The 25,135-nt window shown below is 34.9% G+C and overlaps 1 protein-coding gene across 2 annotated transcripts in view; it reads right to left on the bottom strand.

Moving 5' to 3' along the window:
- Window positions 1–898: 898 nt before the first annotated feature.
- Window positions 899–25,135, bottom strand: part of ELOVL7 (ELOVL fatty acid elongase 7) — a 108,563-nt gene continuing 84,326 nt past the window's right edge. For both annotated transcript variants that reach the window (XM_074199975.1, XM_074199974.1), the window contains exons 4-8: window positions 23,856–23,936; window positions 21,145–21,201; window positions 19,030–19,135; window positions 7,320–7,456; window positions 899–4,860 (exon numbers count right to left, since the gene is read on the bottom strand). In XM_074199975.1, coding sequence (XP_074056076.1) covers window positions 4,651–4,860; window positions 7,320–7,456; window positions 19,030–19,135; window positions 21,145–21,201; window positions 23,856–23,936 — 591 coding nt within the window. In that variant the 3' untranslated portion in view covers window positions 899–4,650. The remainder of the gene's footprint in view (window positions 4,861–7,319; window positions 7,457–19,029; window positions 19,136–21,144; window positions 21,202–23,855; window positions 23,937–25,135) is intronic.

Below are 25,135 nucleotides of genomic sequence, written 5' to 3'. Positions count from 1 at the left end.
TATAAGAGAGGGTGGACAAGTTGTTTTTCTCTAATGTAGTGAATGTGAGTCCAGATTCAGAGAAGTGGACACGATCATTTTGCCTATAACAAGACTCCTAAAATGAAGTCACATATCAACAGAGAGGGATACAGGTTCTACTCTCTGGACCTCCACTGGATGAAGCAAGTGAATCTGTATTGAGTGTGGTGTTGACTCCTTTTGGAGAACTATGGAGGTATTTTAATCTCTATTTTAATCTCTGTCAGCTTTTAACTGACAATACATTAAATGCTTATTCAATTCAGCAAACACTCATTACTCAATCAATAAGGACTAAACAAAATAAAAGAAGTCCACTTCTCTGTAAGTTTACATGGGGGAGACAGCATGACTGTGTATATATATATATATATATATATACACATATATACATATATGCATATAAATCACTTTCTGTGATGGTAGGATTTCCTGTGGTGACCAAGAAAGGCCTTAAGGTGGACCTTGTGTTGAGTGTTGAAGGAAAGCAGTTATTCTAAGAGGCAGAGATGAGGAGGAAGTGAATTCCAGTCATGATGGACAGCATGAAAGCCTGGAGATAGTAGATAGAATATGGGGAGTGTAGAATAGCAAACAGACCTGGATCATAGTGAAGGAGAAGAGACTGTGAGAGAAGAAGTGGCTTGGAAGGGGCCAGACTATGAAAATGTCAACCAGAGGAGCTTCCTAGAAGAAGAAAAAATCATTACCACATATATGCAAGACAGTCCAGATACAAGGGCACAAATTCATTAATCTGTGCCCTCAAGAAGCTTGTCTTCTACTGCACTGTTCCAAATAAGTCCAGCACAAGGAAAAACAAGGCAGGAAAGAGCACAATATTATTAACAAATGGGGAAGGAGAAGAATCAGAAGAAAATGAAAGGTTATGGTACTTGAGTTGAACCAAAAGATTCTGAGAAATGGAGGTGAGGAAGGGATATGTTCCAAGCATAGGGAACAGCTTGTACAAATGTATTAAATATATTTGTCTTACCTGATCATTCCAGTCAAAAGTTCCTTTTTGGGACTCATATAACAATTACCATTGGTATTATCTATAGGATATTTACTCATTGCTTTGTATTAGAACAATTTGTGTATGTTCTCACTGCCATAATAAAGTCCTAGGTATCAGTATTCATGTGTTACTATTATTATCTCACCCACTCCACCTGATTTCCACCTCCCAAATCTAGTAAGTTATACACAATGAGTTCATTTTTAAAACTGATAAATAGGGGTTTAACAAATATTTGTAATGTGGTGCTGAATATTTGATGCTCTTCCCAAAATGGCTACAACCCAAGGTAAAAGGCAATAGAAAAATGCACAGCAAAAATGTTATAGTATCTTAAATTTATTACAATATTCAGAGTTCCAAATTTTATTTTCATATCATCCAGAGAGTATTTTACAACCCATAAAAGAGTCAATAGAAGTAAAGTAACAAGGAAGAGATGGAATTTCATGGAGCCAACAATGTAGTTCATTGAATTAAAATATACCTTATAGATTTACTCCCTTTTGGGATTCACAAAATTCTGAACAAAAACTTGTAGCTGACAAACTCACAAATAAAGCTTGTTTGAAAACAAAAGTAATGAAATACTGAAGTTACACATCTTTAGGGGGCAGCTAGATGGCACAGTGGATAGAGCACCAGCCCTGGAGTCAGGAGGACCTGAGTTCAAATCTGACCTCAGACACTTAATGATTACCTAGCTGTGTGGCCTTGGGCAAGTCACTTAACCCCACTGCCTAGCAAAAACTAAAAAAAAAAAGTTGTTAAGTTACACATCTTTATATGATTCCAGAGATTTGGAGCCTGTCCCTACCAACTGAAGTCTAGACAAACACCCCCTCCAGCAACATTCACAGTGAACTAGTGACCTTTTTAATTTTTTAAATGGAAGAAGACCTTATCTAGGATTTTCTTGATATTTGAAAATCTCTTCTTCTCTAACTTCCTCTTCATTTGATTTTAAATCTACTTTTAATCAGGCCAAAAAAATTATTGCCTCTTCTCAACTAAAGCTACAATCCTTTCCATGTCTATATACATCATATAGAAAGAACAATGTAGGCAAATCAAGGGGAAAGTAAATAGTGGAGGAAAGATCAGATCATTCTCTTTCATTTTTGTCTTCCTTAAAGTCTTTGCTTTTCACAGATTAGAACTTTAGGATCTCTGAAAGCAAAGCCCATAGCATCCCTTATTATAATTTCATAACTTTGACCTCCATCTAAGTGAACCATAGGCACTGAAATTACTGCAATGAAACTAATTCTTTGATCTCTGTATCCTTTCCTATGTTCCACAAGGTAAGCTCCTCTTTTTCTTTAATCCATCATTTCCACACCTCTCTAAATTTTTGTATGGCAAATTATTAATGTCCCTATAAGTCATTTTGAAACAAGGGAACTTGAAAACTTGGCAAGAATTAAGGCTTAGAGGTATTGCAAAGGATAGACTTTAGGGAGTAACCGATATATAGAAAAAAAACACAATATAGTTAGTCTTACACAATCCACTAGATTTGCAATAAAACAGTTTCTGTTGTAGGACACACAGTCAATATATAGCATATGTACTTGGGGAACAAAATCAGTTTGAGATGTAAAATAATTATTCAAAATTTGATATAAACAAATCTAGAAAAATCCTGAATTTTCAAATTGTAACTGGTTCTTGACCATTATCTTGCATTAATAAAAATGAGAATTTTTAGAAAGGAGACTTTTTTTTTAGGTTTTTGCAAGGCAATGGGGTTAAAGTGTCTTGCCCAAGGCCACATAGCTACATAATTATTAAGTGTCTGAGGCTGGATTTGAACTCTCCTGACTCCGGGCGGTCACCTAGCCACCGCAAGGGGACCTTTTTAAAAACATTTATTTAGTATTTTCTTTTCCCCCCAAGTACATGTAAAAATATTCATTTTTAAAATTTTGAGTTCCAAATTCTCTCCTTTCCTTTGTTTCTGCCTTCCTCTCTCATTGAGAAGGCAACAAATTCAGTAAAGGTTACACATGTGGTCATCCAAAAGATTTCTATATTGGTCATGTTGTGAAAGAAAACAGACCAAAAATAATCCCTCAAGTAAAATAAAGAAACTAAAAATTATGCTTCAATTTGTATTCAGGTACCATCAGTTAGTTCTTTCTTTGGGGATGAATAACATTTTTCATCACAAGTCCTTCAAAGTTGTCTTGTCATTGTATAGATGAGAATAGCTAAGTCACAATTGATCATCTTACAATATTACTATTACTTTGTACACAGTACATTTCACTTTGCATCAGCTCACGTAAATAAAAGGGAACAGAACACATTCAAGGTGAATGTCAATCCTTCAGAACTTTTTCTCTTTAAAGTGACATAATACTGTGCAGATCTCAGAGAAGATTAAGGCTAACAAACACAGACATTATACTCTAATACTTTTTTTTCAAGTGGGACAATTAATTATTCTATGGCACTTATTTTAATGATTCCATAATCACTTTTTTCTAATCACCTTTACTAAAAAATATATGATATTTAAATAGGTATATTCACTTGTAAACACCTTTATTTTTATTTGCATTCATTTGCTTCAAAAACTATCTCTGAAGGGGTGGCTAGGTGGTATAGTGGATAAAGCACTGGCCTTGGAGTCAGGAGTACCTGGGTTCAAATCCAGTCTCAGACACTTAATAATTACCTAGCTGTGTGGCCTTGGGCAAGCCACTTAACCCCATTTGCCTTGCAAAAAACCTAAAAAAAAAAAAGAACTATCTCTGAAAGATATCTGAATAGTGGGTATAACTGGCCATCTAAAATCACTGTAAACATTGAAGTCTGTTTAGCCCCATAATGTAAAGTAATTTTTTTAAGTCACAGGTCAAGCTGGTGAGAAGACAACAAGATACAGTTGAGATATGCTAAAACAAAACAAAGCTGAAACTTTAAGTATTTTTTCTTCTTGCCAAATTCAACTCTACCAAAGGATAAAATAGTTATGATGGATTGTTATTAACCTCTCAGTCCCTATCATCTTTTTTTTAATATTCTAGAGGAAACATATTACAGTAGAAACTAAAACTGATATCCAAAAGAGCCATTGACTGCAAATTACCTCTAAATTATTTCTAATATTAGTCTTACTCCAAAATCATTGCTTAATTTTCATTGTTATCTATATAAATGAGAAAATAAATTCCAGGATCATTGATATGTTTATTGAAGCTAACAGTAATCATCTCTAAAGTCAGTCCACCTTCCACAGTATCAAGCTACTGAATTAAACTCTTCTCAGTGCTCAAAATATTTGCTATTTTTCATGTGTATTCGACTTTTTTTGAACACTTTACTACCTTAACTGCATTGTATGTAATGAAAGGAATCAAACAAGACATTTAGATTCTTTGTACAAGTAGAAAATGTCAAAAAAAAAACCCTTCAAGATTAGTTTCTAATCTGTATTTTACCTCCCCTCCCAAAGTATCAGAAACCTAAATAACTTATCATAAAAATACAAGTTGTTGGTTTTGAAGAAAAACATACAAAATATACTGCCCATCTAAATCTGTTCTGATTGTCTAGGAGTATAGAATAACAGTCTGAAGTATCTGTTTCAGCATGAGATTTCAGTCATTTTTGCTTCTGCAGACTCCATTTTTCATATTTTTGGGCAGTCTTTGGCCCTTGGTATAAGCACGGTACCAAAAGTGGGCAAATAATAACAGAAAGATACACCCATAGGACATAATGATATACTGGAAAACTGGAAACTGGTATTTGCAGTCCTTCATAAAAAAGAACTGCCCTATATGTACTGTCACCAAAACAAATTGGACCTAAAAAAAAGAGAACAATGAAACAGTCAGGTATTTTGTTGTCATTTAAAAATTCTTTTAATTAATTAGAAGTTTAAACCAGTTTTTTGTAAGGCAATGGGGTTAAGGTACTTGCCCAAGGTCACACACAGCTAGCTAATTATTGTCTGAGGTTGGATTTGAACACAGGTCCTCCTGACTCCAGGGCCACAGTTCTATCCACCACACTAGCTAGTTGCCACTAGAAGTTTAATTATTAACTATTTGCACAACCATCCTATTACTACGTGCCAATCTTATTGGCTACTGCTGGGCCACCATGAAATTTTGCTTAAAAAGTAGCATCTTGAAAGTTACTTTGCTAAGACTGGTTCCCAAAAGCAACAAAGAAGACCTACTTTGAAGAATCCAGGTTGTCCTAAGTAGGGCAGTGAGGTGGCACAGTAGATAGATAAGAATGAAGGAGGATCTAAGTAGAAAACTGAAGACACCTATTAGCTGTGTGACCCTGGACAAGTCACTTAACTCTGCCTCTGTTTTATCATCTTTCAAAAGGAAGAAGGAAATGGCAAACTACACCAGTATCTTTACCACAAAAATCCCAAATGGGGTCGCTAAGAGTTGGAAACAACTGAACAACAACAACCTAAATGTATAGGGCTTCTCTTTGCAAAATGAGATAAGGACACCTCTGCTTTTGAAGCAACTAAAAGAATCCCTTGCATTTTCCCACACACTGAGGCCAGGAGTTCTTGAAGAGTATGCCCCATATTTTAGTCACTTGTGCCTCAAATGATATGGAAGGTCAACTTTCAATTACATAGATATTTGTGACTCAGGAATCAGATCATACTTATATTTTCATGCAACTTATAATTATATGCCCATGTATAAAGCTTTCAAATAATACTGTGCTATAAGTTTAAAAAGAGTTTGAGGGCTATTAGTCTACACAAAAAAAAAAATGTCTTTCCCTTTCCCTTCTGTTCTTCTAAGTCTTCAGAGTAGGCTATTCAAAGAAGGAGTTTTGATGACTTCAACCAGTTCATAGGATCTTAGCACAGGTGTAGATCTGGAAGGACTTCAGAGGCAATATCATCCAATCCTTTCATTTTTCAGATGAGGAAGCTGAGGCTCAGGGAAGCCCGGGGTAACAAAGCTAGTTATATATCAGACATTTAGGTCTTCCTGGCTCCAAGTACTTTACCACTACACCATGCTGCCTCTATAGAACTTAAATCTACTAAGAGGATAGATAGTAGACCCTTCTGGATATACTCAAGGGTAACTATTTCTAGGCACTCATTCAAATATTGACATGGAACAGAGGTCTTGAATCAATAATTAATTCTTCCCCCTTAAGACAGGGAACATATAATAAACTTATGTTTATAAGCTGTCTGGGCACCCTATTGATATTAAGCAATAAGTTTGCTTTTAATAAGTCAAATCTAACTATACAACCCTAAAACCCTGCTTTCTTCTTCAGATTTGACACAATGTGAGGTCAATTTGCTAAACAGGAGTAGGACAATGATACAAAAGTATTTAAGTTAATACTATACTTAAGCCTGCTAAAGTGGCCATAGTGACATGTCACATTTTTTTGTAAGAATTTATATGATGTTGAATTTAAACTTAGATGTTGGAGAGGTATTCCTGTCAGATGGATTTTTAGGTGTATGATGGCTACTTATTTGATTAGAGGGTAATTATGAATTATACTTGAAAAACAATTTTTAAAAGTACATAGATTTAGGGGCCACTAGGTGGCACAGTGGATAGAGCACTGGCCTTGGATTCAGAAGGACCTGAGTTCAAATATGACCTCAGACACTTAATAATTACCTAGCTGTGTGGCCTTGAGCAAGCCACTTAACCCCATTTGCCTTGCAAAAACCTAAAAAAAAAAGTACATTAATTTATTGCCTTTCTGAATTTTAGTTTCCAGTTCTTATAATAATCTTCTGATGTTAAAAAAAAGAAGCTTTGTACATTTTGAGGTTCAGATTGATGGGGAAGAGGAAAGAAGGTTAATTTTAATTTTAATTGCTTAAAAATTAAATAATATCCCAATATTGTGGGATAATCTGTAGAGAGTTTAATCCAAGCATGAGAATCTTTTCTCTTTCAGTTCATAGTCATAATAGACTCCATTAAGCTGATTCATGTTAATTATTCAAATATACCTATTTGATTTAACTATAACTGAAACAGTTGGGATGGTACACACATTATTCCGATTTAAGATTTTATAATCAGTACTTACTATTTTATAAATATACTCAATTGTTTTCAGCTAGATTCCTGATAAAAATAAAATTACATCAAAAGATTAACTACACAATGTATAATGATGAAGTTATTGTTTTGCTCTGTGGATTACTTAGTTGGGAATATAATTTACATAGAAAAGGACTGATTTCCACTTGTTGGACTTAAAATCCACTTTTTTATGAAGAGGAAGAAGAGTTACTCACAAGCTGTAGTGTTGTCAAGTATTTTTTCCACCACAGATATTTCTGGTAGGCTGGTCCCAGTGCACACAATCCATAGTAGGTATACATGACTACATGGACAGCTGTATTCAACATGGCATGGAATGTTCCCAAACCACCTGCAAAATGTAACATTATCATTGACTGTTCAAGAGATGGATCTATATGGCTGAAGATGTTTTATATTATTATTCTTTGATTTTTAATTGGAGTAAAATGTTATATGAGAATTCAAATTTGCTGAATCAACAACACTTAACAAATAGAAAAAAATAATGAACAATTTATAAGATTGGCAAAATCCATGACCAAAATATTTTACAAAGTAACAGTAATTTGTAGCACAGATGGACAAACAATACAAAAAAGCTTATCCTTCCACCTATGGCATGACAACAAGTAACATTTTTCTTAGTTATAAGAGAAGATATTAGTTTTGTTGCTTTAAAATATTTTAGTAAAAGCATTTTGTTTTTTTCCAAAGATTATTGTTCTTTTTATTCAATAATATAACAAATCTTCAAAAGTTTCGGACTAATTACTGGAGAAATCCAATTTGAACTAGAAAAAAATTAAAATTACAAAAAATTAAGGGAAAATAATGTTTTAAGCCGTTTACTAATTCAAAGATCTGTACTTTCATCAACTGAGTTATTCTTCTAGCAATGTAGTATAGTAGATCCTATATACAAGGTACTAAAATATATACCAGATATGCAAAAATAAAAACAAAACAAAAACAAAAACATTTTTAAAAAATCCTTCCCCTTTAAGAACTTACTTTCCAGGGAAAGATCAGATGTAAATAGATAAGCAACAACAATATATTTGAGAATGGGGAGAATGCTGAAAATTGAGGGGAATCAGAAAGGGCTTCCATTGAGGAGGTACCTGAGCAGAGTCTTAAAGGAAAAGAAAAATGTTAAAACAGGTATAGTAACCATTTTTTTTGCATTATAGACTCCCTTTGAGTTGAGGGAAATCTTAAGAACACCTTCTCAATGTTTTTAATTGAATAAAATGTAATATGTAGAATTACAAAAAAATCAATTATACTGAAATACAGTTATCAAAATATTTTTTGAAACTAGTTCACAGACCCTAGGTTAAGATATCCTGTTCTAAGCAGCATAGGTGATAAGGGAATACAAGTCAGGCATGGGGAATGGACTGCAAAGAGTCTATGAAATGAAATTTAGAATTCTGAAAATTTCAAGGAGATGTTTGAATGGAGTGTAGGATACCTGAAAGGAACTTACTTGAAATAAGGTGGAAAATGGGCCTTATTTTAGAGGCAATAGGACACCCCTTTGATTTTTTTAAGCAGAGGCATACTGTGATCAGATTTGTTCCTTAAAATGGTTATTTGGCAACAACATGGAGGACTAATTGAATAGGTTAGAGATTGGAAACAGGAGATGAATCCAGATTATTTCGGGCTATTAGTCAAGGTGAGAGATAATAAGATGCAATTTCAGAAATGTTGGAGAAGTAGTATCTGTAAGAACTGGTAATGGATTGGATATGGGTGATAAAAGTTAAGAACCAAGGTCACAAATCTAAGAGTGGAAGGATAGTGATGTATCCACAAGAAATAGGGAAATATGTATAAAAAGGTTTAAGGAAGAAGACAATAAGTTTCATATTAAACATGCTAAGGGGGTACCCAGATTAAGTTAAGGAGAAAGTTATCTTGATGAATTTCAAATGTTATCACCTCGTAGAGAACTTCTGGTGCTAAACCTCTTTCATCTTAGAGCATAAATGGCAGATTTATACCTAAAGATCTTTCAAAATCTTGGAAGGAACTAGAGACTGTGTGAAATAGCCCTCAAGATCCCAGGATTCCTTTTAGGGTGAAGTATGACTTTTGTGGAAATGTTACCTTATATTTGATATCATAGAAGGGAGCCTAGTATGAGTATTCCCTCTATCAATTGCCTACAATTTAGGAAATCAATCCTGGCACTGGTTAAGTGGCTTGCTCAAGGTTATACAATCAACCATTGCTAAACATGAGATTTTAATTCAAGTCTTCCTGTATCTAAATCCAAAACTCTATTTATCATACTGTCCCATTTAGTTTTTTAACACAGTAGTTTAGTAAGGAACATAGAAATAAACTTCTAAATCTATATAAGTAGTCCAACTGGATTAACAAAATGATAGAGATCAGATGAATATATAAGATTAATAACCAGCATAATAATTATGGATAAACATATGCTCACAAAGCCCTGAGGAGGTACCTAAAATGATTTATTCTCTCAAGCAATTGCATTTTCCTCCTCTAATCTTGTTGATACTATTTGCTTTAGCAAAAACTCTTTCTTTATAAGCATGGTCAAATTCAATTTTGACTAGTCTTTGTCCCCCTAGACCTCCCACTGGAGTCAAAATTAATGAAGAAGTTTCATATATATATATATATATATATATATATATATATATATATACACAATTTTTTAGCTTTTATTATTAACACTTTGCTTAACATTATAAAAAATAAATTTAAAGATATACAATAGCAACAAAATTTTTTCTGAAGAACTATGATGACAACTAATCTATTTTTTATATTTTGTGTCTTGGGTCACAAAGGTTATTCATATTCATATATTCATTTGAGCTTCATGACTCTATGATGGGAAAAAATCTCCTTGACCATTAACACAGGGGCATCATTATAACTGTCTACTACATAAAAAAATTCTGATACTCCTACCAACGAAAGAGTTCTAGGATATAGACATAGCAAGTCAGACTCTACTAAACAGAGTACTAGTGTCAATGGTTAATCTCTTGTTATGATAATATTCTCTTTAAAAGATTTTAATGTGTCTATTTACCAGGTACTTAAAATGACATTTTATCATATATTAAATCCATATTACTCCAATTTTTTAGCTTTTATTATTCACACTTTGTGAAACCTTCTAGAAAATAAATTCAAGCAAATATAACAGGATAGCAACAAAACTTGTCTGGAGAACTTTAAGATATGATACTTAATTCATCTTTGACAGTTTATGTATAAATTTACTATGCCTCATTTTGCATAGTTTTCCTGATAAAGATCATTTTTACCTAAAATTGTTTTCTTTCTCTGATCTCCCAAAATATTTGAATTTCCAAATGAATTAAACTTTATAAATACACAGCACAGAGTGTTCGAAGACCTAGAGAGAAGGCAACTCTTGTCATTTTCCTTCTTTTGACTTAGATATATAGAGAGTCAAGGGCAAAATTATCTGCAGATATCTGTTAAGTATATATCCATTTAAATGGAAGAAAACACAAGGAGGAGAACCATACTAATGCTAATGCATAAGAAGTCAACAGTCAGAGAATTAAATACTAGGTAAAAAAACAAAACTTGTCAATTGGGCTAGAATGTATTAAAAGATCTGCTTCAAGTATGACAATTTCATTCTCTGTGAGGAAGGTTTGGCTTACATGTTGGAAATACTGCTAAAGATACTGTTGCTTTGGATGATATTAAATTGATAGATATTCCATGCACAAAATACTTCAAAGAACACTACATGGAAAACCTAACAAAGATGCCAAGGAAATAATAATATCCAGCATTCAGAAAGTCCTGTGAAGTTTGCAAAATGCTTTACAAATATTATCTCATATAGTTTCAGGGAAGAGAGTTAGGTACTATTAATAAAGATCCCCATTTTGCAGATACAGTCACTGAGGCAGAGGTCAAGTGACTTGCTCAAGGTCACTTAGCTGGTAACTATCTGAGACTGGATTTGAACTCAAGTCTTCCTGAATCACCACCATGCTTCAAAAGTGCATGAATGAGGTACTGAGGTGGCACAGTGGATAGAGCACCAGTCCTGGGGTCAGGAAGACCTGAGTTCAAATCCAGTTTCAGACATCTGTACTTACTAGCTATGGGACCCTGGGCAAGTCATTTAACCACAACTGCCTAGTCAGAAAAAAATGCAGGAATGCAAAGGATAAGTTGGTGTGATAGAAACTTTCCAAAAATAGGAGAGGGAATCAGTTTAAGGGATTTCATAATATAATGGTCAATAAAATTTCTGTAATTTGAAAATTAAAAATAAATTATCTCTAAGGTCCTGTCTGACCCAACTCTGTGATCTGATAACTTTCAGGAGCTTCTGCTTCTTTAACTTTAAAATGATTGCTAGATCAGATAGCCTCTGATGTCTTTTTCAGATCTAAATTATCAACATTCTTATGTACTTTTTCTCAAAAGCAATAGAATCAATGAACACAGAGTGGAAAGTAAAGTAATTCTCAATTACTCAAAACTTTTCTTGAATTGACTTAAATAATCTACATAGTAAATCCAAAGCTGAAGCCGCTAGGTGGCGCCATAGTGCACATAGCACTTGGCCTGTAGTCCAGGAGCTCAAATCTGACTTCAGACACTCACTAGCTGTGTGACCCTGGGCAAATCATTTAACCCTGCTTGCCTCAGTTTTCTCATCTGTCAAATTAGCTGGTGAAGGAAATGGCAAAACTCCAGTATCTTTGCCAAGCAAATCCCTCATATGGTCATAGAGTCAAACACAACTGAAACAACTAAACTACAAATCAAGAACTGAATTTAAAACCAGATACATTAATTCAAATGGGATATTGAACAGGTAATTAAATTCTTATAAGATGTTGGAGTCAAATTCAAATAAAACCCAAGGCCACTAATCCATACAAAAAGATTTCTGCAGCCCACAAATTGATTTAATTTAAAAATGGAATGTTATCTAACGTATTGTCATATTTTTATTTATTTTGTTAAATTTTTCCACAATTACATTTTTGGAAAGGTTTTATTTCTTTATTGAAAATTCATAATTATATTTTAATCTGATTCAATGAGGATTTCCTGGGTCCTGTTGCCCAGGGATATACTTTATTCTAGAAAATTCTTTAAGATGCAAAAGTGCTGGGGGCGGAGCCAAGATGGCAACATGAAGGGATCAAGTCTTAGGAGCTCTCTGATGAAAACTCATAAACTAAGGACTCTAATTAAACTTTTGAGAGACAGAACCCACAAAGGGACCCAGTGAGGCAGTTCTCCTACTCAAGGTAACCTGGAAAAGAGCAGAAAGGCTCTGCTCCCCGGGGCGGAGGGGTGGCTTGCCAGAGGGGTGGGCCGCCAGAGCCAAAGAACTTCAGCCTCCCGGAGGCAGCCCCAGGGCGCTGGGAGCCTCAGCTCACAGCAGCGGGGGAGTCTCCTGAGCTGCACCCCGGGGAGCACCGGGCACAAAGTGGGGGAACAGCGGGGGACCTCTGCCAGAGCAAGCACATGGAGCCCAGTCCTCAGGACACACAGCCAGCAGCCTGGTCTTTCAGCAGCCTAGACCCAGAAACAGAAGCAGGTGGAGCCCGCAAGCAGGAGCCCCCAGGGCATGAGCCCATTGAGCTGAGGGAGGGGAGTGAAGAGACTGCAGAGCTCTGTCCTCTGCCCCTGGAACAGGACTCTGGAGCTCTGACCACATTCAGATCCTGATTGCAGTCTAGGCCCCCCCCATAGAACAGCAGCCCCCCCCCCCACCTCAGCCCCGTGGCAGAGGGGGGCACATATGGTCATTCACAGACCAGGAGGGAGGACAGAGCCTCACACACTGAGACCCTTGTAGGAGTGTCCCAAAAGCTCAGGAAGCACCCCCAAAAACAGGCTTAGGCTGGGAAAATGAACAAACAAAGAAACAAGAGGAAGACCATTGAGAAATATTTTGCAAATGAGCCCAAGAAGGATCAAAATACTCAGTCTGAAGATGAGGAAGCACAAGCTACTGCATCTAAAGACTCCAAGAAAAACAGAAATTGGGCTCAGGCTATGATGGAGCTCAAAAAAGACTTTGAAAATCAAATGAGGGAGTTAGAAGAAAAACTGGGAAAATAAAGGAGAGAGATGCAGGAAAAAAATGAAAATGAAGTCAGCAGCTTAGTCAAGGAAATCCAACAAAATGCTGAAGAAAACAGCATGCTAAAAACCAGCTTAGGTCAAATAGATAAAACAGTTCAAAAAGTCATTGAGCAGAAGAATGCTTTAAAAAGCAAAATTGGCCAGATGGAAAAAGAGATAAGAAAACTCTCTGAGGAGAATAAATCCTTCAGACAAAGAATAGAATTCAGGGAGATTGATGAATTTACCAGAAATCAGGAATCAATACTTCAAAACTAAAAAAATGAAAAATTAGAAGAAAATGTGAAATATCTCATTGAAAAAACAACTGATATGGAAAACAGACTTAGAAAAGATAATTTGAAAATTATTGGAATACCTGAAAGTCATGATCAGGAAAAGAGCCTTGACATCATTTTCAAAGAATTACTACAGGAAAATTGCCCTGATATTCTAGAAGCAGAGGGCAAAATAGAAATGGAGAGAATCCACCGATCCCCCCAAGAAAGAGATCCCAAAAAACCAACCCCCAGGAATATTATAGCCAAGTTCCAGAACTCCCAAGTCAAAGAGAAAATATTACAAGCAGCCAGAAGGACATAGTTCAAATATTGTGGAGCTGCAGTCAGGATCACACAGGACTTAGCAGCAGCTACATTGGAAGCTCGTAGGGCTTGGAATACAATATACCAGAAGGCAAAAGAGCTTAGAATGCAGCCAAGAATGAACTACCCAGCAAGGCTGAATGTCCTCTTCCAGGGAAAAAGATGGACTTTCAATGAACCAGGGGAATTTCAAAGGTTCCTTTTAGAATGGCCACAGCTGAACAGAAGGTTTGATCTTCAGATACAGGACTCAGGTGAAGCATGGAGATTGGAGGAGAGGGGGGAAATATGAGGGACTTAATGAGGATGAACTGCACGTATAGAAAAATGATACTGATAATATTCATATGAACCATCTCAGTTAATAGAGCAGGTAGAGGGAGCTTTTATAGTTGAAGCACAGGAGAAAGCTGAATTCGAAGATAAAATATGGTGTAAAAATGGAGTCAACAAGAAAAAAAGGGAAATGGAATGGGAGAAAGAAAAAGGAGAGGGGGGAATAGTCCAAGCTATTTCACATAATAAGATTTTTTTTTATTACAATGAGCTATTGCAATGATATGGAAGGGGGGAGGCAAGGGGGAATGAGGGAACCTTTGCTCTCATCAGAGATGGGTAGGAGAGTAAACAGCAAATATACTCAATGGGGTATAGACATCTGGAGTAAGAAGGAGGGGGGGGAGCAGGGGGAAGGGGTGGGGATGTGAATAAAGGAGGAGAGGATGGACCATGGGGGGACAGTGGTCAGATATAACACATTTTCTTTTTTTACTTCTTGCAAGGGGCTGGGATTGGATGGCCTGCCCAGGACCATAGGGCCAGGTGGATTCTGGGCCTAAGGGGTGGTATGGGGGCTCAGGGCTTCTTGGCCCCAGGACCAGGGATCTGTCTGCTGCGCCACTCAGTGACCCTACAGCAGAGTCAGAGTGAAAGGAGAGAGAAAATATAGTACATGGTAGTGGAGAAATAAGAAAGGAGGGAGTTGCAATCAGCAATGGCAACGTTTGAAAAATATGGAAGTAACTTTTCTGATGGACTTATCATAAAGAATGTGATCCACTCATGACAGAGTTGATAGTGTTGGAACAAAGACTGAAACACATTTTTTGTTATTATTATTTGGGGGAGGGTGCAGGGCAAGTGGGGCTGGGTGGCCTGCCTGGGGCCACATAGCAGGGTGATCATTGGGTGTCTGGGGCCGGATTCGGACCCAGGTGCTCCTGGCTCAAGGGCCAATGCTCTGTCTGCCACCCAGCCACCCCTACTATTATTACTATTTTATTTCATTTTGGGTCTTTTTTTTTCTTTTTTTTGGTTTTTGCAGGGCAGTGGGGATCAGGTGGCTTGCATGTCACATGGCTGGATGATTATTGGGTTTGCGAGGCTGGATGTGAAGCAAGTCTATCTATATTCATGGGTGGAGGGGTATTTTGTTTACTTGTAAACAAGTATATTTTATTAATGTAAAGAAAAACATTTGTACAAAATGAGAATAAAAAATAAATTTAAAAAAATAAAATAAAATAAAAAAGACTCAAAAGTGCCAAAAGAAGCCAGCCTTCACTAGTAGAGCTGGAAGTTTCCTATAAAGCACAGAACTACTACTTACTGATGTTGACATGAATTATAGATAAAAATCTCCTTCTCTACATGTATTCAAACATATTTAACATTTAAGAATATGATAGGCGTAATGCATGCTTCATATTTCAATATTTACAAACATACACACATATTTGGACAATTGAGTGGACAGAGTGCTGGGTTTGAAGTCAAGAAAACTCTTCTTCCTGAGTTCAAATCTGGTCTCAGATACTATAAGCTTTGTGACAAGTCACTTAACCCTGTTTGCCTCAGTTTTCTCATTTGTAAGATGACTTGGAGAAGGAAAAGACAAACCACTCCATTATCTGCCAAGAAAACTTCAAATGGGATCAAGGAGAGTCAGATCCAATAACTGGACAATGATAACAACAAATAAATATTTATGAAATACAAATGTAAAAGAAGGTAAAACAAGAGTAGATTTAAGTAACTTAATCTCATGTTAAGGATTGAAATATGACTTTGGCCTTAAAAGCATCTTGTAAAGTATTGTTAGAGGTCAAGACTAGATAATAGTCTTCTAAAAAACTCTGAGTGCTTTCTGTGATTTGATTTAATTTTTTTATGATTCAATATTTAATGGAAGGCTATCATATACTTACAAAGGCACCATGCCATGGACTTTTTTTTTAGGTTTTTTTGCAAGGTAATGAGGTTAAGTGGTTTGTCCAAGGCCACACAGCTAGGTAATTATTAAGTGTCTGAGGCTGGATTTGAACTCAGGTCCTCTTGACTCCAGGGCCAGTGCTCTATCCTCTGTGCCATCTAGCCGCACCCCCCCATGCCATGGGCTTTTAACCCTCAAAAGTTCGATGACTTTTGACACATGACAAAGAGCTGTAAAGATGACTTAGAACTCAGTAAAACTATTTTTCAAACCTTTAACCATAAATAGAAATAAAACATGGCAGGAAAAGGTGAGCAATGATCTCTCCTTATGAATTCCTAATGGATATTGTTTGTGTATTTCTTATGATTGTATTTGCACATTACACCCTGTTTAAGAGTTATTTCCAAATATATTCTCTTTCCCCTATTTGACTATAAATGCCTACAAATGGGGGGGGGGGGGAACCTGATCTGACTTGCATTGGCTTCTCTCTTTTCCTGGATTTAGCGCACTGTATTGCAAATAGCAAATACTTAATAAATATTTCTTAAACCAAAATAGAAAGAAATAGATACAGTTGAGAAATCTGACTATAATCTGAATTCTATTTTTTGAACAAGATTATAAAATCAGATCTGTTTCCTCAGGAAAAATTCTCCCTGAAGAGCTGCCAACTTGAGCAAATTCAATTGCTGACATTGCAGGGAACTCAAAAGCAAGTCTGAAGTCACAGTAGTAGTAGTATGCCAACTCTGGGATCTTCCTCCTTTGCCACAGTTTTCTTGATAGTTCTCTTACCCTCTGAACCACAGGATTTTCTCTATGTTATGTTTTCTCTGTACTCAGATCTGGAATCTCAAAACTAGGCTGCAGTCATATCACTAAATGAAAAAGCTTTATTCCAACAGCCTGAAGATTTCTTAAACTTGAGGAACAGACATAAATGCTAATCCAAAACAAAAATCATGTGCTATGAGAAGGAAGATTTTTAAATTTTTAAAATTTGAATTTTTTTTCATGATGAACTAATAAAACATCTAGAAACACAAATATTTCAAATATTTCTGTGTAAAGACCAGAAGAAGAGGATTGTACATAAATCTCTGTTGCATATACAGCACTTTTTAAAAGTCCATTATAAATTAACTTGATACTAGAACCTAGATTATGTTGTTAGTTTGAATCCTTCAATGAAAGATTCTATTAAAAAAAAAGACTCCCTCAATGGAAAATGATTTCTATATCAGAAAAAGGATAAATTGTCTGAAAGTTCTCTTTGTGGTTCCAAAATATAATTTAACACAAACTATTCAAGACATATATAAGACAGAAGATATAAGATTATATATAAAAGACATATATAAAATACATTCATTCAATAAATATTTATTATGCACCACAACATGCTCAATCATAAGAGACTTTATCCCTCGAAAGAGTGACTATAATGGGAGTTTCTTAGTCAAAGGAATTACAGGGATCATAGGTCTAGAGCTAGAAGAGATCTCAGAGGTCATCTAATCCAACCTTCTCATTTCATAGATCAGAAAAGTGAGCCCCAGAGGTTGTGACTTTCCCAAGATTCTATTGGTTTAATCTTCAGAGATGAGATTTGAATCCATATCCTCTAACTCCAAAACCAGGGAGTGTTCTTCTAACTATATACCATACTATTTTCCTCTTAAAGTCAGTTCGTGCAATCAGTCTAGGAGATGGAAAAGATATAAAGACCCTTGCCCCTAAATAAATTACAAAAAAAAATTGATTCCTTAGTTCATTAATTATATGAATTCAAAAGAACTCAATCAAAACACCATGCACTACCAGTATTAAAAAATTTGATTTTAGTACATGTTCAGAGGATCCTTCAATATTACAAATAGCACAAGAATACAAGTATATTTTGGACAGGCTGTTTAATGGGAACATCATTGAGTAAATTTGAGGAAAAAAAATCTAGATACAGGTAAGGTATCCTGAACACTGAGTTTGGCATCAACTTCGCAAATAGGAGGGGCAGTTAGATGGTAAAGTGGTTGGAGTGGCCCACCTGGAGTCAGGAAGACCTGAATTCAAATCAGTCTTAGAAACTTACCCTGGGCAAGTCACTTAAACCCTCATTTGCCTCATTTCTCATCTGTAAAATGAGCTGGAAAAGGAAATGACAAACTATTCTAATATCTTTTCCAGGAAAATATCCAACTGGAGTCATGAAGAATTGAACAAAACTGAAATGACTAAGTAACAATAACAAAATTTCAGTTTAGGGAATTCCTGAATGAAGAAATGATCTCACCAATGAAGGTTGACACCTCCTCTGCAACTTAAGAGTCTCAAAAGGTTGCCTAGAGCATGGACAAACTAAGTAACTTGCTCAAGGTTATACAGTATGAATGTCTCATAGGAAGAACTTAAATCCAGGTCTTCTGAGCTCAAAACTGACTTGCTCTGCACTATGTAATGCTGCATCTCAATTATTTAATAAAAAGACTTCTAACATAGGATTTATGTTCTGCTATAAAGAACATATTGGGAACAGAATAAATGAAACTTGTGCCAAGAGCCTTAAATACCTGATATTTTGGACTAAGGAAGAATAAAAAGGTAAGACAGAAAAAAGTTATATAAGATCCCTCATATAAGAAGTGGGGAATTTAGAAAAGTCAGCAGTATCATTTGATTGTCATCTCTGACCCTTTGGGGAATTTATTATTTTTTTTTCATTTTAATGACAATTTTTAATGTATGACATTGGGCAAAACTCCTGTCTACCTCAGTTTCCTCATTTATAAAGTGAAGATCATATTAGCACCTACATTACAGGCTTATTTTGAGGATCAAATGAGATAATATTTGTATAGGCACTTTGAAAACCTTTAAGTGCTATGTAAATGCTATCATCATTATTACTATTTTTATAACATGTGGAAATTTTAATATTATTATAACACAGGATCCCAATTCTCCCTCAACTACCTGCAGCAAATTTGACTCCAAACCACCAGGTCCATGGCATGATGGTGTGATGGAAGACATGCAGGAAAGTAATCTGGCTATTTTTCTTACGCAGAACAAAAATGATCTGAAATAATTTAAAGAAAATCAAGTTCACATTTAAAATACATGCAATATTCATTTAGTATACAGAAACACAAGGGAAGTACAAAATATTTTTAGTCAATAAACAAACATAATTTGCTTTAAAAAATCAAATTTTCTAAAATATTTACAGAACAAGATGGTTACACAAGGGGAAAGACAAAAGAAGCTCCCTTTTAGCTGATTATGAAAAGTCATATAATTCAAAAGAAATTAAAGTCTTGGAGTTATGAAGGATGGGGAAGTAGGAGTGGAATGAGTTGATCAAAAGGGCAGGGAGGAAGGAGCAGGAACAAATAAAATTATAGTGATTTTTTTTTTCAGGCAAATTTGAAGAAAAAAATGACAGGAACAGACTCCCCCCCATTCTTAGGGTTAAAAACATTCTGCATTTCTTCTAGATAAATCCAAACAAGCAAATAAGACAGGAGAATTTTTTTAAGCAATTAGCAATCATCAAAAAATACACAAAGATTATAATAAGTTTTTAAGAAATACAAACTTCAAAGAGTTAATTTGGGAAACAGAAAGCAAAGTACCTTAGGAAACATGGCCAAGTCCAGGCATAATAAAATGGAATCTGCCACTTGGTTTGCAAAGAAAGTATGGAAAAAAAATTATTAGGAAACTTAAGAAGAAGAGAGCAAACAAAACTCAGAATTCCACAGGAATAAACTAGCTAAGAAGAAAGCAGCCCAAAGGAACAATATTATGTAGCAATAAGGGCAAGGGAGAGGATTATTGGAAGAAAAGGGCACAGCATTCTGCATAGCACTGATAACATGCAAAATAGTAACCAAGTCAAAATACATATGCTTACAAAAATAGAAAGAAGCAATATGGTTGAATGGAAAGAGAACTGAACTGGGTGGGAGTCAACTGGACCTAGGTCTGTCTCCATCCAGGATTCACTCACTGTGTGACTTTGGACAAGTCAATTTATCTCTCTGAGCCTCAGCTGTGTCAATCTGTAAAATGGAGTTAGACTAAAGGATATGCAATATCCCTTCCACCTCTTAACATTTTCTGAATAGTGATATAGAGAAGTAATCGAGATGAAGATTTGAAATACTGAACATAGTAGTCTAGGTCCTAAAGGAAGAATACAATAGAAAAGACTCGGGGTTTGAGGTTCTCATGCTAATCGTAACTAGAGTTAGAAGCAATAGAGAATGGAGTGGTTCTTTTATCCTAATTTTCATTAGTGAGAAAAGAAAAACACATACACGGCTTTTTCTATTGGGATTAATTGGATCGACAGGAACAGAATCCTTGGTACAAGCATTTCTCCAGATCCTACCACCAAAGTTTGTAGGCACTTAGCATGCCTACAAGCAATATGAAAAGGAGACCTAATAAGCATAGACTTTACTATGAAATAAAGTACTTGGATGTGCTCTCTAGATATCCATGGCAGATTTGGTTTTTGTTTATTTTGGGTTTGGGGTTTTTGTTTTTAAGATAGTCTCTTTGGGTATTGTTTAGCATTAGCTTATATATTGCTTTATTAAGTGAAGGTCTTTTGTGCTCTGATGACAATAATTTTGGTTAAATAACAATAGTCCTTCCCAAATCTGAACTATAAAGATCCTAGAACAGCTATTTTCATGTCCTGAACTTGATCCTAAGACTTAAAGCAATGGAGAGCTATTTTAAGGATTTTGAGACAGTTATCACTGAAGTAAAGAGGCACTGTTATATGGGTTATGAGAATGTTTTCTTTATGCATATTTATTACTTAATGATTTGGCATAATCTGATGCATAAAGAGATATTTTTGAAGGTTTGGGGACTATTTTGAAAATAGAATTATCTCTCCCCATGCATTCTCTTGACTGTATGAAAGGAAATGAGGCTAATCAAAGATTCAAAGTCTGGCTAATGAGGAAAGGAGGTAAAGCACCAAAACAATACTTTATTAGCTTTCTCCTAGTCTAGGCTTTCCATGGAAAGAAGTCAAATATTTACTTAACTAGAAGACTTCATACTTACAGTGTCAAATAGCTCAATGAATTTGGAGAAATAATAAAGCCAGCAGGTCCATGCCATCTGCAGAAAAGTATACAAGAGAACAAGAAATTTTAACTAAAATTTTAACTAAAGACTACAATCCATTTAAAAAAAGAAAAGAGAATGAATGAAAAGGAAAATTCCCTTAATTTTCTCTGATTTTTTTTCATATAAAAGTTTTTGAGTTTTTCCAAGTATTTCAGCATCAAATCTGAATTCATTCATCCATCATCAAATTTTAATTTAGTGAATTAAAGTCTGGAAATTTTAATTCAGTTAGACATCATTACTGGAAATTGTTAACAGCTGGACAATCAGGAAAAAAATGTTTTCAAATTTGATTTTTTTCTTGCCTAATGTTTCATTTTTGCCTAATTATATGTAAAAACAATTTTTAGCATTTAATTTTTTAAATTTTGAGTTCTAAAGTCTCTTGCTCCCCCTTATTGAGAAGGCAAGCAATTTGATATACAGTATACAAGTTCTGCCACGCAAACATACAGAAGGGCAGCTGGGTGGCACACTGGATAGAGCACCAGCCGTGGAGTCAGGAGTACCTGAGTTCAAATTTAGCCTTAGACACTTCATAATTGCCTAGCTATGTAATCTTGGGCAAATCACTTAACCCCACTGCCTTAAATAAATAAAAATTTAAAAAACCATATTTCCACAATAGTCATTATGAATGAAAACACAGGCCCAAAATATCAACAAAAAAGCAACCAAAAAAAGGAAAAGTATATTTCAATCTGCATTCAGACTCTAGCAGTTCTTTCTCAGCAGATAGCATATTTAATCATAAGCTCTTCAGAATTGTTTTAGATCATTTAGCTGAAATAGCCGTCATTCACAATTGATCTTATAATATTGTTGTTAAAATGTACAATCTTTTCTTGGCTCTGCTCATATCACTTTGCATGAATTTTTCTAAATCTTTCCAGGTTTCTCTGAGAGCAACCTGCTCATCATGTCTTACAGTACAATCATATTCCATTATTTTCTGTCAAATTAGTACATTTGATAGGTGTGATGTGGTAGCTCAGAGTTATTTTGATTTCCATTTCTTTAATCAATACTGACGGAGCATTTTTATATGATTATAGATAAATTACTTTGTATGAAAAAGGACTGTCTTATCCTTTAATTGTCATTTAGAGAGGGGCTCTTTTTTATAAATTTGACTCAGTTCTCTATATATTTGAGAAATAACGCTTTTAATCTGAGAAATTTCCTGAAAAATATTTTCACAGTTATTATTAATTTCACTCTGTCCAATGCTCAAAACTGTTTTTCTTCCATCTTTTGCCAACCTCAATCTATCTTCTCTTCTATCACTCATCCATCTCTTATCCTTTTCCCCTTATGCCTTCCTGTAGGATATGATAGTTTCTATAGCCAATTGAATGTGTATATTATTCCTTGTTTAAGTCAATTCCAATGAAAATAAGGTTCACTCACTCCCTACCCCCCACCTTTACCATTTTCCCTACTACTGTAAAAAATTCTTTCATGTCTCTTTTATGTTAGATAATTTATCCCATTTCTACCATTTCCTTCTCATTTCTCTTTCTCATCCCTTAGTTTCTTTAGATAAATCATTCCATCAAATTCAACTCACATCCATGTTCTCTGTTCCTAACACATCCATGTTCTCTGGTTCCTAAATGCCTTAAGAGTTTTTAGGAGTTACAAGAATCATTTTTCCATGTAGCAATGTAAACAGCTAAGTTTTACTGAAACCCTCATGATTCTCTTTACTTTTTAACTTTTTTATGCTTCTCTTGAGTCTTGTATTTCAAAGTCAAACCTTTTATTCAATTCTGGTCTTTTCATCAGAAATGCTGGTAAGTCCTCTATTTCATTAAATATCCATTCTTCCTCATGAAAGATTATATTCACTTTTACAGAACAGGTAATTCTTGGTTATAATCCTAGCTCCTTTGTTTTCCAAAATACCATGTTCCTAGCTTTCCAATCCTTTAATGTAGATGCTAAAGTCTATGATTTTTCTGACTGTGGTTCCATATTTGAATTGTTTTTATCTGACTGAAATATTTTCTCCTTGACCTGGAAGCTCTGAAATTTGACTATAATATTTCTTGGAATTTTCATTTTGGTATCTCTTTCAGGAAGTGATAGATGGATTATTTCAATTTCTGTATTTTTCCCTCTGGTTCATGGGCTGAATAATTGTTTCACCATGTCTTTTGTGGGTTTTGCTCCAGAATTTGCTTTGGGACATTATTTTAAAGGTATTTAGAGAGGGAAATTTTAGGAGAGCTCATATGAGTTCCTTCCTTTTATCTTCTATCTTGTCTCTGCCCTTCCATTGGTTTTTGAATCTAGTATAGACTAAATGTGATTCAAAAATCTGCTTTAAAAACATCCTTCTAATTAGTTCAGCTGTAACAGTTACTAAGTTATCTTGAGGGCAGCCAGGTGATGTAATGGATAGAAAGTGTGCCAGGATAGGAGTCAGAAAGATTTTTCTTCCCAAGTTCAAATCCAAAATCAGTTACTAATTATGTGACCCTAGGCAAGTCAATTAACCCTGCTTGCCTCAGTTTCCTCTTTTGTAAAATGAGATGAAAATGGCAAACTATTTAACTATTTGTGCCAAAAAAGAAAAGAAAAACCCAAATGGGATCACAAAGATTCAGACATGACTGAAAAATGACAAAACAATAACTTACCCTTAGGGCTAGAGGTGATCTGGAATAATCAACAATGTCACACTGGTATGAATAGCCTACACCCCAGCCAGACATTATGAACTACAAGTAAAGAGAAAAAAACAGTAAAAAAAAATTAAGGAAATATTTTTCTAGTGCATCTAAGGATTTCAATTATATTTCTCACAACACATTTCTTACAAGAGTACCTGAATGAGAAATCTTAGCAGTGTAGGAAAAAGGTTAGCTAAAATAATGACCAACTGTTAATCAAACTCAAATTCATTTTTTTATTCATTAAGATAGTTCTCAATAAAATGACTTTCTTTGGACAGTTATCCCAACATCCCACTGAAAGAACACGGAGAAGAAAAGGGAGACAAAGATCAACCAAACTAAATGTGACTTAGAAGATTGCCAGGTGATGAAAAAGGGTATTATCAGTTTTTAAACCTGAAATTTTATCATATCTAGCAATAATAAATATTTTTTTACTTATAAAATTAGCATAAAGTCAAGTCAAATAGTTCCCTCAAGATATTTTCTAGGTGAACACAACTTGATTTTTTATTTTCCTTTTGCTCAAGTTTCATCTTCAAGTCATAGATCACAATGACACTATTTTCTCTTAAGTGAAAATTCAAGAGAAAGGGCAAAGTAATATTTTTTAAATAGATGAGGGAAACTAGTAGAACTTCTCAGTGGTTTTAGATGAAAAGTCATCCAAAAGAGAAAATACTGTTAATAAGGCAATTACAATTTTGCAATTTGGTAGAACTTAATTCCAACACACCCACAAAATCATTTGGTTCAATGAAGAAAAGAATGAACTGTTTGTTATAGATGATGGCTTGAAATTGAATAAAAACATTCTTCCAAGTATGATTGTGGACAAGTTTACTATTAAAATAGTATTTAAAAATAAGAAGTCAAGCATTCTATTTATTTTAAAATGAAGTCATTCTATAGTCTATTTGTACTAGTGCCCACATCCTTTCTTAGTATTTTACACTGAGCATCTTTGTCTTCCAGTGAACCTCAACTTTAACATTTTAAATTTTATAAACTTAAAGCAATTTTTTAAAAATTTTTATTAAAGATATTATTTGAGTTTTACAATTTTCCCCCAATCTTGCTTCTCTCCCCCCACCCCCACCCCACAGATAGCACTCCGTCAGTCTTTACTTTGTTTCCATGTTGTATCTTGATCCAAATTGGGTGTGATGAGAGAGAAATCATATCCTTAAAGAGAACAGAATTCTCAGAGGTAACCAGATCAAACAATAAGACATCTGGGGGTT

The sequence above is a fragment of the Macrotis lagotis genome, chromosome X (assembly GCF_037893015.1).
Source record: "Macrotis lagotis isolate mMagLag1 chromosome X, bilby.v1.9.chrom.fasta, whole genome shotgun sequence".
Lineage (NCBI taxonomy): Eukaryota > Metazoa > Chordata > Mammalia > Peramelemorphia > Peramelidae > Macrotis > Macrotis lagotis.
The sequence above is the reverse complement of the archived record's forward strand: the minus strand, read 5'-3'. Positions and strand labels throughout refer to the sequence as shown.